This window comes from Ricinus communis, chromosome 2 (assembly GCF_019578655.1).
Source record: "Ricinus communis isolate WT05 ecotype wild-type chromosome 2, ASM1957865v1, whole genome shotgun sequence".
Taxonomy (NCBI): Eukaryota; Viridiplantae; Streptophyta; class Magnoliopsida; order Malpighiales; family Euphorbiaceae; genus Ricinus; species Ricinus communis.
In genome coordinates this window covers 16,284,174-16,297,864 of record NC_063257.1, presented here as the reverse complement: position 1 = coordinate 16,297,864, position 13,691 = coordinate 16,284,174, and the positions used below count along the sequence as shown (strand labels likewise).

The following is a 13,691-nucleotide window of genomic DNA, read 5'->3' as shown; positions in this document are numbered from 1 at the left end:
AACCGTTGATGCATTCATCAGATAGTAGAAAGGCTATGATTCAGGCCTTATCTAGTATAAGTGTTAGCACAATAACTAACCTTGAGGAGATTATCAAAACAGTAATTAGCAAGACCATCGGGATGATCACCTTCTTGAATGAAGACTTACCATTTGAGGAAAGAGACCATAATAAGGCTTTCTACATAGCAGCAAAAGTAAAAGGGAAGAGAACCCCATCTGTCATGGTTGATAATGAGTCAGCTATCGACGTGTGTCCTTCTCGCATACTCCCTAAACTAGGGATGACTGCGAAAGAGCTAAAATCACCAGACATGGTCATAAGGGCCTAGATGAGACGAAAATAGATGTGGAAGGAACGTTTTAGCACTGGTGAAGACAGGTCCTATTGAATCCTGGGTGGAGTTCACCGTCCTAGACATCTCAGTAACTTTTACATTGTTATTGGAAGGTCATAGTTCCATGCTCTAGGAGGAGTCCTTTCCACAGTATATCATAAGGTAAAAGCCTCTCATGAAGGTGAAATTTTCACCATCAACACCGAAGGTGGTAAGGTTGTCTCAACAATCCAAGAAATCGTTAAAGAGGTGGATGCCCCTACTAGATTCCAAGTGGCAGTTCTCTATGAGGACTACATGGATCCTAAAATAGCTAGCATGTTCAAGAGAATGAACTTCATGCCTGGAATGGGGTTAGAAAAGAATCGGTAGGATATTGCGGAGCCGCCGGACTTCAAAGTTCAGAACACTCGGTGAGGTTTGGGATATTATGAAGAGGAAGACAAGGGCAAATCGAAGGGTAGGATGCTAGAAGATGTATTCGTCCAAGAGTACAAGCCTTACTCTAGGGAGCCCGAACCTGTTAGTGTAGCTAGGACTGAGATACTAGGGTTTGAGATTTTCAAGAACCTAATTATCGATAGGATGGTTGACCTGAGTATTAAGGAAGTCCGAGAGAAGGTTACCACCAAGATAGAAGAACTGAAGTTAAAAGAGCTCGCCACTCAACTAGAAAAGATAAGCCAAGAGGAACTAGCTGCTCTTATTGAGAATAATATCATTGATATTTTTTATGATGATGATGTAATAGCGTCTAACATTTATAAGGACAATGCTTCTTTTCTCTTTAAGATCAATGATATGAACAATTTTGCTTACTTATATGATGTTCTTCCTCATGGTATTGTGCATTTTGATAACCATGACATGTGCATGTTTAATATCAATTCCATACAAATTGATTCATTTAATTTAGGCACAGATGCAAATCCACATAACATTCTGATAGCTCAAAATATAACTCTTAAAGAGAGGAGAGAATTTGAGAAAATGATAGAAAAAAGAAAGGCGGTATTTGCTTGGTCCTATGACGACATGCCAGGTCTAAAGTAGAAGATGAGGAGATTGAGGCTAGAATGGGCAAAGAAAATATGAGAAGAGGTTACTAAGTGATATGCATCATTTTATACATATTTACATGCCCAATTGTTTACATCTTTGTGCATAGTTATCTTGTTTTATGCCAGAATCACCTGTGTTTTGGTTCCTTTCACGTTTCAGGTCATTATCGAGGGACATTATCAGTAATCGAGGGAAATATGTGCAATTACGGACCAGAATCCATCAAATTGAGCAAGGACTAGCATTCCAAGGTTGAGCATGACTTGGACTCTGGCCGTACTGAACTATCAAATAGTTGCCTTTCAAGAGTGCCATTTTGGCCAGTTTCCAAAGCCACCACGGCCCGTGGTGGCTCAGCACCGGCTAGGGCATGACCAGGAAAAAGTCGCGAGTTGCGGAACGCGGAGGTCCAGCACGGCCTGGACTCCGCCCGTGCTGATCAGCACAGGCTTGACCACGACCATGCTGAAAGAATTATATAGGAAAAAACGATTTGCTGAATTAGGGTTCGATTTTCTGACTTGATTTTATATATACAAGCTTAAACCATCTTCTTCTAGACTTCAATGCTCGACCTTAGAAGATCATTTCATCTATTGAAGAAATGATTACAATTGTTTTAACATCAAACTGAAGATAAAGATAAGATTTGGGAGCATTCAAGAGGCAAATTAGGGTTTATCATTCTGAATTGGGAATTTAGGGTTTTTCATCCAACTTGAAGAAGAAGGGTGTACATGCCTTCAATTTACTTTTCTGAATCTATTCTTTACTTTGTGTTGCTTATTAGTATGAGTAACTAAATTTGTCAAACCCATTGGGGTTCTTGTGTTGTTGGATTGATTTTAATGCTTATGAGATTTTGATTATCAATGCTTGTCTCTTATTGCTTTCATTATTAATGAGAAATCACTTTATTCATGAGACGTTGTGAGTTGTGGTATTCAGATTGCTTTATATAATTGAGAAATTCATTTATTAATTGGAAATTTGAATAGTAAGAGCTGGTTAATGATCACTTAGAGATAAGGGTAATTGACTAGCCGGATTAAGAATTAACAAAGCTTAATATAGACGGGTTAAAGCTTAATGCTAATTGAATAATCAATCGTTAGGAAGAGATTCGAACTTTAGGTTATTAGGTTTAGGAATTCAGTTATCTCGAGAGGGAGACCAAATTCAGTTAAGAATTCGTCCACAGGTAATTGCAATTGGTAACAATATAATCTCTATCTTCATTAAAATCCAACTAGCTTAGGTCCCCTAGGGTTTGCTTTCTCATTCGATTGTTTTCCTAAATCCTTTCAGATTATTTGACACCTAGTTAATCATTTGTTCATATTTAATCATAGCATAATAACTTCATCAATTTTGTTAAAGTTAGATGAAAACATAAGACGCTGCAGTAGGTCTAGGATCACTCTTTCCCAAGAATACGACCTTGATACTCACCATTTGTGCTAGTCTACATCGATAGGTTCACTGCCTTAGATTTTAGCTACACAATTAGCTTATCAAGTTTTTTAAACTACCTGAAATGGATAAACAGCAACCAAAGAACACAAGAATAAATACAATACTAAAGAATAAATAAAAAAAAATGAAAGGACAAAGAAAATAAAAATGGGCAAAGAAAATACGAGAAGAGGTTACTAAGCAAGTTACAGCTAATTTCCTTGATGTGGTTGACTATGGCAGTATAAGGCTTTTCAACCTAATCGGGAATACGCTAACTAATCACTGAGACTAGCATGAAGATGAGAGTTGCCACCCGGGTAATCACCGGGACACTTTTACTAATGAGTGGCATTTCTCATATTTCATATGGAAGCTTACGCCACATAGTCTAGAGATGTATCTGGAAGCCAACTTCCTTATTTGTATATATTAGTCTTTAATTTTATTATTTAACAAATTATTTCCTATAAATGCAAAAACTTTATATGCAAGCATGCCAAACAACAGAAAATACACCTAAGTCTAGCCTAGTTTAGTCAAACCCAGCCCACATTAGAGTTGTTGATTTAGTCTACTAACCAATTATACGTAAGGCCCACCTGATCTAGCCCAATTATATATTATGCTGTTTGGATTCCAGTCTTTAGACCTAGTGGACTAATTATTATGAGAAGGCCCATTCATTGTGATCTCAATCCTAACTAAGCTCAAACCCTAAGTAAACATGCCAAAGTCCCCTAATCTACTTGGATTTTAGGGTTTCAGGCCCGGTTAAGATTGATTAGCCTATTAGACTACCAGATTCATATTGGATCTACTTTTAGCCCTAAGTTTATATGGCCCATTTTAATCATTCACTCATATAATCATGTAATTAGTTAACATACAATAAACAAAAATAAACAAAATAAAGCAGAAAGAAAAATCCTAATTATATTACAACCCGACGTACAACTACGATTGCGAAAATAAAAAGACCTAAAACTATACAGAGGTCGAAAGTACATCAAAAAGTACAAAAAAGTTGTTTGGCACAAACAACTGATCGATTTTAGGGTCCTTAGGCAAGCTTCATCGAGTTTTCTTCGATCGCCAGCACAATCTCGCATCCCTAGAGCGATTTTTACATATATAAATGTTAAAAATTAATTAGAATGAGATAAAATAGATTAAAAAATTAAAATAAAAGTTACAGAAGCCAATCAAAACCCTAAATCTCATAAACTAACAGAAGGCAATCAAAACAAAAGAATCATGTCTTATCAAATCAACAGCTCTACAAGTGAAGTTGGAAAGCAAAGTTGTTATTTTTTAGTTTATTATCTTTAATTTGGTTGAATCCTTGTGCTTTGTGATCTTATAATCTTGTAATGATTCTAAATTCTTTGTTTTCTTTTTTGGAGATTGCACTTTTGATGAGGAACAACTAAATCATTGATGGGGGCTGTGGGTTCTACTTTGAGTTTAATTAATTTGAAATCCTTTTGTATTTATACTCAAGTTTTCTGTTATAATTGCTACTCTCTTTTGTTTGGCCAACAAATAAGAATGTATGTCTTACTAGTGTTGTGAATTAAGAGGTTTGCTCACTAGGTGCTTGATGAAATGCCAACCTTATAGGTTTGCTAAGTGGAGATGCATTTCAACTCTAAGTGTCACCTCTAAACCTAATTGCAATTGTTGGATTTTCAAATTCTTGGGATTATGGGTATTTTTGAGTGAATAGGTGAGAGATTCCCTCAACAGAATGAGTGAATCCTCTTGGAGATTGAAGATAGGAGTTCTACACTTAGAGATGAGTGTTGACTTATTAATCTTAGGTGGGTGAAGCACTATAGATTTAGAGCATTTAATTAACTTAAGTAAAATCCAATAGGATCTTAGTGAGACCATTAAGCTCTATACAGAAGCAGCAACTGCAGCAAGGCATTCCAGAAAGAGGTCTGACACCCAAAGATCAACTACAGCTACTCATGAACAAAGTGTGAAAGTTTGTAGCCAGACTTCAACAGCTATAAAGGCAAAAGAGAATGTGACTGTGTTTGAAAGATTGTCTCAAAAAAATGCAGCAACTAATATATATCAGTTAGTTCGAAAGGCAAAGAGAAGGTGGTAGCTACAAAGGCAAAGGCTAGTAAGAATGCAAATTTGGTGATTCAAGAAGGGCAACATGTATTGTCAAAGCTAATGCAGAAGTTTAAGAAGTTGCCTTAGAGAAGTTGCATTATTGTGTTTTTGTAATTTTAGAGTTGCACGGAACAAAAATGTCATTTTATTTTTATCAATTAGTTTGCCTTAATATTAGTTGTTTTATGTGTTTGTCTTTTCCAAAGACGTATGTTTTCTAAACCTCATGATTTTTGTAAGGATTCTATATTATAGTAACGTTAAAAGGCTGTTTATTGCCTATTTTATGTGTCCAAATGTGAAACCAATAAACATATGGCTCCACATGTCTGTCATAATAACTACAGGTTCATTTTACTTCATAAAAGCCATAAGAAATACATGCAAAATATCTATAAAAAAACAAAATACAAGAGAAAAAATAAGAGCTTCATTGCATAATCAATTACAAAAGTTGGTAATTCATTTCACCATTCATTACAAGGTTCAACCCCACCCGTCTACTACAAAAACAAATCATACACCTTGCTACATCAACCATAAAGCTTGTAACCGACCATGAATGCAAGGAATTCTAGTCAATTGCCAACCTCTGCAAGTGCAACTCCTGTCTGGCAGAGACACCACAAACTAATCATCAAACATCAAACTTCCCTTCATATTTTCCAGCTTTTCAATCATTCATTACAATGTTCAACCATACTATAGAAACCGAACTTGAAAAACATCAAACTTCGCTTCATATTTTGTTCAATCGTTAGTGTAAGAGCACAGCTCCGCCCCAATTGTCAAACTTCCTCTTATTCACCCAATTGTCAGGACGGCTAAACAAAACACAGCTCTGCCCCTACATGAGCAAATTGAAATGAAATCAGCATATATTGTTCAATCTTCCGAAGTAAAACAACTAAACCCTAACATTACTAACAAAGCTTACCTCACTGTACGACCAACCTCGTAACAGACGCCTTAGATTTTTCGTTGTCCCTGATATCATTAGCTTCGCTGGTCTCTCACATTCACAAGATGCTACTTCAGTCCCACATAAATACTATCGATTATTGACAACAGAAGATCTTGATGATGCCCTTTGCATTTTGCATTAATTGGTTAAAGTTTCTAAGTGAAGAAGAATAATATCGAAGTGGTCATGAGAGGAAGAAGAAAACCCTAAGTTTTAATTCCCTTTAGAAATTAGAATTGGGGAAAAAATTGAGAAAATCTTGGTAAGAAATTGTGAGTTTTGAGGTCTTCAAGTCCTGAGTCATGTAGGCCAACATTTATTGCCACGTGTGGACGCCATGTCATGAGTGGCATGCGCCAAAACGCTTGTAGGTAGATATGATAAAATATGCAAACATGGCGGACCAAATTGATAAGTTTTAAAGGTGAAGGTTGATTCGCGAAAATGCTCAAAGGTTAGGGCATCTGGCATTCATTTTCCCTAAAAAAAACATGATTTAAATGTCCCGAGTTTTAGTTTAAAAGCATATTTATTCCGCAGCCCAAACATTAGGGGCAAAAATGAGCATTTTCCCAATTCTTATAGACCTAGGGATGGCAATAGATCAAATACTTCTAAAGTATCTACTTTATCCAAACGTAATAAAATGGATTTAAAAAGTATATAAGGCGAGTTTAAATTTAATTTTTAATAACCGTGATGAATTTAAATAGAATTCGAATTTTCTATTCGCCGATAGCAAGAATCCATTTAATATTAATATTTTACTTTTAGTTTTAGATTTTTCTTTGATTGAAGTTTTTATAAAGTTCTTTTATCCAATTAATATTTTTATTTTATTATAATAGGATATTTGATTAATTTAATTTTTTAATTTTATTAATATATAAATTTATTAAGCGGATATCCATTTAGTTACTTAAATTTATTTATGTAAATAGATTTTTAACAGATAAAATATCCTTTACTTGGTTAATACCTATAAAATATATTTATAAATTTAAAATATAATCCAATCTGAACCAATTCAGATAGTATGCAGATAGCACTAATTAGATATGAAATAGATACTAATAACGAAATTAAATTTTTAAACGAGTTTGGAATAGGTACTAGATACCTCTTATTAGGTGAGTACTATATTAAGCTATACTCCTGAGATATTTGTAGTTATCCCTTGAGATAATACCTCAAGTGTTACAGTCATTTGTGTATTTCTAAGTGAAAAAATATCCAATATATAAAGCAGCTCAGAAAAAGAAAAATTTATTCCACTTATTCAGTAAGGACATTGAAATTTTTATTAAGGGACTATAAATTTGACATTTTGGCATTTTCTATAAAACTATGTTATTTATTCCTTTTTAAGTGTTGCTAAACCTCAGCCAGCATATTCATAGAAAAGAATGCTAATAAAAAAGAGTGATACTGCAAAAGTTGTCGAGGAAAAGCTAAAATTATGGATGAATTCAGAGATCAACTTATGCATTACTGAAGCTTGGGCTAATCATGTGCTTTCCGATGTTCTATTGAAATGTCAATCCCCATCCGAAAGAGATCTTCTCGCAGCACCTTCGCATTTTTGAAATGTAGGCCAATAATACCAACTTCAGTTGCAGCCTCTACATTTCTCTGCCTGTATTGATCATATGCTGTACATTAGTTGGTGAAGCTTGCAAATTAGCTTACATGTTAGGTCATCTAAGGATATTCGTGTATATGAGGAATTAAAGACACACATGTCCTCTAAAGAGTTTATTTGAAGGCAGCTACATTCAAACTTCACACAGAAGCAATAAAGAGAACTAGCCAGAATTGCTTTTGAAACACTCATGTAAAACAAGAAAAAATGGAGTTGCTATAAAGGGTGTAAGGTGATATTGTTGTCATTGCTTGAAAACGAATTAATGAACTATTGCAATTTGCGGGTTAGCACAAAATTTTCAAAACTAAACTTGGACTAAATTTACCATATGCAGGAGTTATCATATGAGCTCTTTGAACTTCCATAACTCGCACTAGTTTTGTTCATGTCCTATTGACTTAGAACATTTTGCTAATTGTTTGTCAAAACTCACGATAGCAGTGGACGATACAGTTCAATACAATCTGATAGAGATTGATACTGTTATAGTGATTTCGATACCGAAACGGCACAAAATACCATTATGTAAAACCTGCAGTGGAGCCTTACTAAAAATGTGGATATCTACCATTTTTGACTTTAACTGGAATATGAAGGCTTGTGATTATATGAATTGAGGAATTCCTACAAGTCATGAACTATATATATATGTATATTTTTTCTTTTGACTTCTAAGAGAAAGAAGGGTGAAGCTTGTTCACCATTTTGTTAATCTCTTTCATGACCATTTACTTCAAGATACTTACCTAGCCGTACTAGTTGTAGCACTAGTAAGAATGACTGGAAAAGACACCTGCCTAAACATGAAATTGCAATTTGTATGATCATCCATAACATAAATTTCAGTCAAAAGAGAGGAAAAAAATACCTGTCATCAACAAATATGCAGTTTGTTGGATCAACTTTAAGATTTCTCAGCACTTCTAGATAGAAAGCAGGGTCAGGCTTTCTCTTTCCTGAAATGGAAAGTAGATCAAGATCACTTTATTCAGTTAATTCAGTTAATTTCAACTTTCTGAAGGATGAGTCATAAATAAAAATGTAACCACTAAACATATAAGCAACAAAAGGAAGGAATAGAAAATCTACATTGAAGTAATGCCTCTCAAAAGGGCGCATGCAAACAAACAAACAATCTTCAAAATAAGCATTTATATCACATTCATAAACAAAGTTAGATTCGAACACCCGAGAAGTTCTATCCTGGACTGAGTCTTCCTGCACCATGCTCACATGGAGTGAATCTCACACTATAAGTGAGGTCCAGTCATGCAAGTGTAGCCAATCATGCACCTGGTCCAGGCAAGAACCATGATATAAGCAGCACTACAGGGCAAATGCAGGCAATATTTTATAAATGAAGCAATAATCAAAGTTTGATGGTGTCTAATTAGATGAAATTCAATCATAGTTATTTTGACCAAGTCAAATAGCATTCTTTATCTTCCTTGAAAGTAGCAAATCAATGAAGTAATAAACTGCCAATTAACAAGGATAGCAGATTGCCAGAATGTACATCTACACTCATATTTGAACAACAGCAAAAGGAATAACTTCACAGATCAATGGAATTGAACCAAGTTTCTGTCTCAGCTACTTGTAATTAAGAGGCAAAACCAAAACATGCATGTGCACACTCAAACATAGATGGCAGAGAAACATCAAGCCAACGGACATACCATATAGAGATGAACAGAACATCCAGGATAAGTATGTTGAAACATTTAACTTCTCCTCAATCATCGTGTGCCTGTGAATCACAATCTGAAAAAAATGATGAGCCATTTCACCACATGAGCAATAATATGATAAATCTATTTCATCCTACCAATTGGGATAATTTGTAAAAGCATGCATCTCATAGTTATTTTGTTTTAAATCACAAAGCAAGTCTTCAACACCATCCATGTAGGAATATCCTCTGCTCATACAATTTTTGAGCCCTGTAAAGACAAATGATGAAGACAATGAAGTTCGAATTTCTATAGAAAAGGCAGAGATATTAAAACTTGCAGCATGTATAAGCAGCATATTTAAAATCACAAAGTAAATATAGGAAAACAAAAATGTTGCACCACAACCTCCATTTTGTATTTAATGGGGAGATCGGAGCTCATTTTGCATGCTAGAATGAATGAGATAGAAGAAGTGGCTAAGTAGTTTAAATATAAACTGTAAATTGCATATTACAAAATTAATTGTGATTTTCTGCAAATGTTATAGCACCTTCAACCACAGCCAGTGAGCCAAAAGCAGAATGCATCATGAATCATAATAATTCTGTGAATGACTAAAAAGAAAATAACCATTAAATTGGAAGAAAGAGCATGAAATAAAGATTTGACTTCATTACCACTGTGCTCTTAGTAGTAGTGGGAAAGCAACGTTTGAAGCATAGCACATTGTTGAACTTTTACAAGCATGTGAGGCCATGGCTAGCAAAATCCTAAATAAATATTGCACACTGAGTGGAACTTTTAGAAATATGTGACCATGACAAACAAAATCCTAAATCAGTGATCGGTATTAACATGTGCACTAGTCGTAGACATAAAATCCATAATCATGCAAAAAAGGATACTGGCAAAAATTACAAACAAGTGGTAGATTGTATTACAGAAACCCAAACAGCATAATAAATCACTTGGACATCTGCTAACTCAAAACTTTTGGTTAAAATATAATAGCAATTGTATAGTCAGCAAAGTCAGATAAATGAAATAAAATGCTAACCAACACTAACAAGATCAATGAAAACATAAAATCTCCTAAAGCCAAGTCCTCAACCTTCCAAATCAAAAGGTCTTCCATCTTTGAAGAATTTTTTGGACAGCTCAATCTGAAGGAGAAAAAGTAAAAAAATTTGCTCAAAGATTGACATGAAATAATTAAAAGGAATAATAGTACTGGCAAGGAAGTTCAACTAAGGGATTCATTAAGATCACGCAATATATTTAAGATTTAAATTCATCAGCTTGTCTATGGGAGCCATCAAGCAACCGAAGGTGACACAACAAGTCATTCATTTCTAGTAATCCTCTACCATGTTTGACAGCATTTTTCACAGAAAACTGCATTTGCAATAAAGCTCCCTCATTTTCAAAATAAATGAACAAATCCTCTAAACTCTAACGAGAGGTCTCCTTCAAATTACTTCGAAACCCTCCATTCAACTTCCTATTCAGTCTTTTATGCCATAATTGTGCACATAAACCTTAATTCCAGTCAAACAACCATTTGCCAAGGACCACGTGAAATCAAATCATAATTTCCAACAGAATCTTGAAAATTAGAGAAACAAAAAGGCTATATAATGCCAGTAATGCAAGATGAGCAATTTGCAAATTACTGAACAGAGTTACATTTAAAACTTTCCAGACCAAAAGTGTGATGTTTAACATTCACTTTTGGTGGTTTAATTACAGATTAGAGTTCAACAACATTTAATATTGAGCCCTTAATTCACTAAAACAGTTAAGATGCCTCAATACCAAGATCTAATAACCCACATATTTAAATTCTGAACCAGTGAAGAGTACCTCATCAATAAACCCCTTTTCAAACTCTATCCATGCGGTTGGGTCCTTGCATTCTATCAGTTCTTCGAAAGACATCCTGAGGATAAAAAAAGACCAAAAAAAGAGAACAGGGTACTAAAAGAACTCGAGATTGATGATCATAGAGCGAGATTGAAGAAAATAAAAGAGGTGGAGAAAGTACCCAAAGAAGTTAGGGATGTCATGGTAAAAAGGGTCGCGGACGATGGTGTCCATTATATCAAAAAGGAGGATGGGGAGCTTTCTACCGCCACCTTTCTTTGAAGTGAAGGAAACATTGGAAGTCGTCTTGTTTGAGGAAGTTGGCCTCAGAGCCATTTTGGTGGAGAGTCTTGAAGAAGACAACGGGGTTGCAGCGGTTACTCTCAGGACCAATGCCATTTCTGTATCCAAAATGACTTTGTAGGATGTTTATGCCTTGAAAAAATAAATATCCAAACTTTTTCTAAAGTTTACACAACAACCTAATGAAAAGAAGAAAAAAAGAAAATAAAGGAAACATTTCAAAAAAGAAAGATTTTTCCATCTTAAATGGGAACACCTTAACCCTGGTTTGGACAATAAAGTTACCACCTGAATAATTACATTTTTAATATCTTTGTTCTTGGATTTTCTAGAAAATATGGCCACATTTAGAAATAATTTTAAAACTAATTTTATTTGTGATGTATTTTACCTATAATTTTATTATTTAATAATTTTAATAATATATTTTTATTTTTTTTTTATTTTTATTACTTAATAATTTATTCACTATTAATACATCATAGCATAATTATAGCCTATGTATAAAAGGTATAATATTAAATCACCTAGGTCTATTTAATTTTTTCATTTTTAATTGTATCATTTTCTTAATTAGCCTAACAATTTGTATACAATAATTATGATTGTTATTTTAATTTAAATAAATGAATAAATTAATTAATTATAAAAATAAATAAATAAAAAATACAACATATACAATTAATCTATTTAAATAAATAAAATAAATAATTATAAGAATAAATAAAAAGAATATACGCTCTTAATTTAATTTAAATAAAGAAATAATTATAAAAAGAAATAAAAGAAAGATAGTCCATTTTATCTACTTAATTTTAATTTAATAATTTCTAAAAATATTAATGTCAACATCCATTTTCCGGATCTAGATATTGAGAGAATTATGATAAATTCTATGAGAAAAGTTACTATTTTTCTCAAGTTTCGGAGACTGAGGGCAGGCGAATCCGAGATTATGATATGAGAAGACTTAGAATCACTTTTCTATTACTAATTTGAATTTAATTGTTAGAAAAAATTAAGTTTGAGGGTAAAATGACAGTTTCTACAAAATCAAGAACTTAATTACAAAAATTTCAAACTTTTTTGCTCTCTAGAGCTAATCGGCTCTGCGTAGAGCTGAATCAGCTCTCCACAGAGCCGATCGGTTCAACATGTGCTAATTGGTAATTTTTTACAATCTAATATTGTTTTTATATATATTTTGACTATTAAACGTCTAAAATAAATTCATAGAATGTCTTTTATGATAATTATTGAAGATTTTAAAGATTTTTATTAGATATTTATCGATTGATATTAAGAAAATCTTTAAAAACACCTAAAAACTTATCGTTCTATTTCCTAACTCTAGCTCTGTATATACATCATTAACTCCTAGGTCTATGGTTACCGATTAATAGTAATTAATTAACATCACTAGCCGCCTGAGCTAAAAAAACCCTACATTCCAAAAAGCACATAAGGTTTTCTTGAGAGTCACTAAAAAAGCACTATACAATTTTAGAACAACAATAATTTTCTTGAAATCTCAAGTAGCACTGGATTCTTAACCCATCTTCGATTCAACCGCTTCATCATCTCCTAAAAACTCGCAGAACAACCATCTACGATGATAACCCGAGGGTTCCCACACATCCAGCATCATCGATAGCTTCTTTTCCATTAGACTCGTTCTTGTGATCTTTTATGATTTTAGGAACATGATTAGATTTTGTTTATTATTTTTCATGTGTTTTAAATGATTAGAATGAGATTTCTTATGACTCAACATACTTATAAGCTGTTGGAAATTTAATCTAATAATATGAACATGCTAGGAATTGAATCTGATAATAAGAACATGTAGGGTTTTGAATCTGATAATATTGTCTGCTTTGGCTTTTAGATCCAATTAGTCAAATGATTAGGATTGCATGCTAGATTAGTAATTTCTTCATATTTCAATAATTAAAATTGGTTTTAGGGTTCCATGATTAAAATCTAAAATTTTTCGTTTGTATCTACTACTTGTCTTATTTTCTAGGATTTTGCATGATTTCTTTAGGGTTTTCATTTAATTCTATATCTTTTTATGCTTTCCATCTAATTTCTTGCATTTCTAATTGATTTTTTATTTTCTATGCATATGGAGTTGGCTCTAGGGTGATCAAATCGAGGAAAAAAACTGCCAAAAGTGTGAATCAAAGCTCTAGAGTCGATCGGCTCAATGTAGAGCCAAGTTGCCTCTACATTGAGCCGATCAACTCTATACT

The 13,691-nt window shown here is 33.5% G+C and overlaps 1 protein-coding gene and 1 long non-coding RNA gene across 3 annotated transcripts; both read right to left on the bottom strand.

Annotated features, from left to right (window-relative positions):
* Positions 1-5,393: 5,393 nt before the first annotated feature.
* Positions 5,394-6,806, bottom strand: LOC112534973. The gene is made up of 2 exons (XR_003079180.2): positions 5,923-6,806; positions 5,394-5,832 (listed from the first exon to the last, which is right to left on the bottom strand). It is a non-coding gene; the product is annotated as an uncharacterized LOC112534973 (long non-coding RNA).
* A 421-nt stretch (positions 6,807-7,227) lies between these two features.
* LOC8280532 (flavin mononucleotide hydrolase 1, chloroplatic) lies at positions 7,228-11,698 on the bottom strand. Of its 2 annotated transcripts, XM_015719751.3 has the most exons (7): positions 11,315-11,690; positions 11,134-11,209; positions 10,382-10,433; positions 9,423-9,537; positions 9,274-9,344; positions 8,463-8,550; positions 7,228-7,585 (listed from the first exon to the last, which is right to left on the bottom strand). In XM_015719751.3, exons 1-7 carry the CDS (start codon positions 11,530-11,532, stop codon positions 7,453-7,455), a joined length of 753 nt encoding a protein of 250 aa, XP_015575237.1. In that variant the 5' UTR covers positions 11,533-11,690; the 3' UTR covers positions 7,228-7,452. The 2 variants fall into 2 exon arrangements, with proteins under 2 accessions (XP_015575237.1, XP_048227382.1); XM_048371425.1 differs by lacking the exons at positions 9,423-9,537; positions 10,382-10,433 and having other exon boundaries at positions 9,274-9,358; positions 11,315-11,698.
* Positions 11,699-13,691: the final 1,993 nt, after the last annotated feature.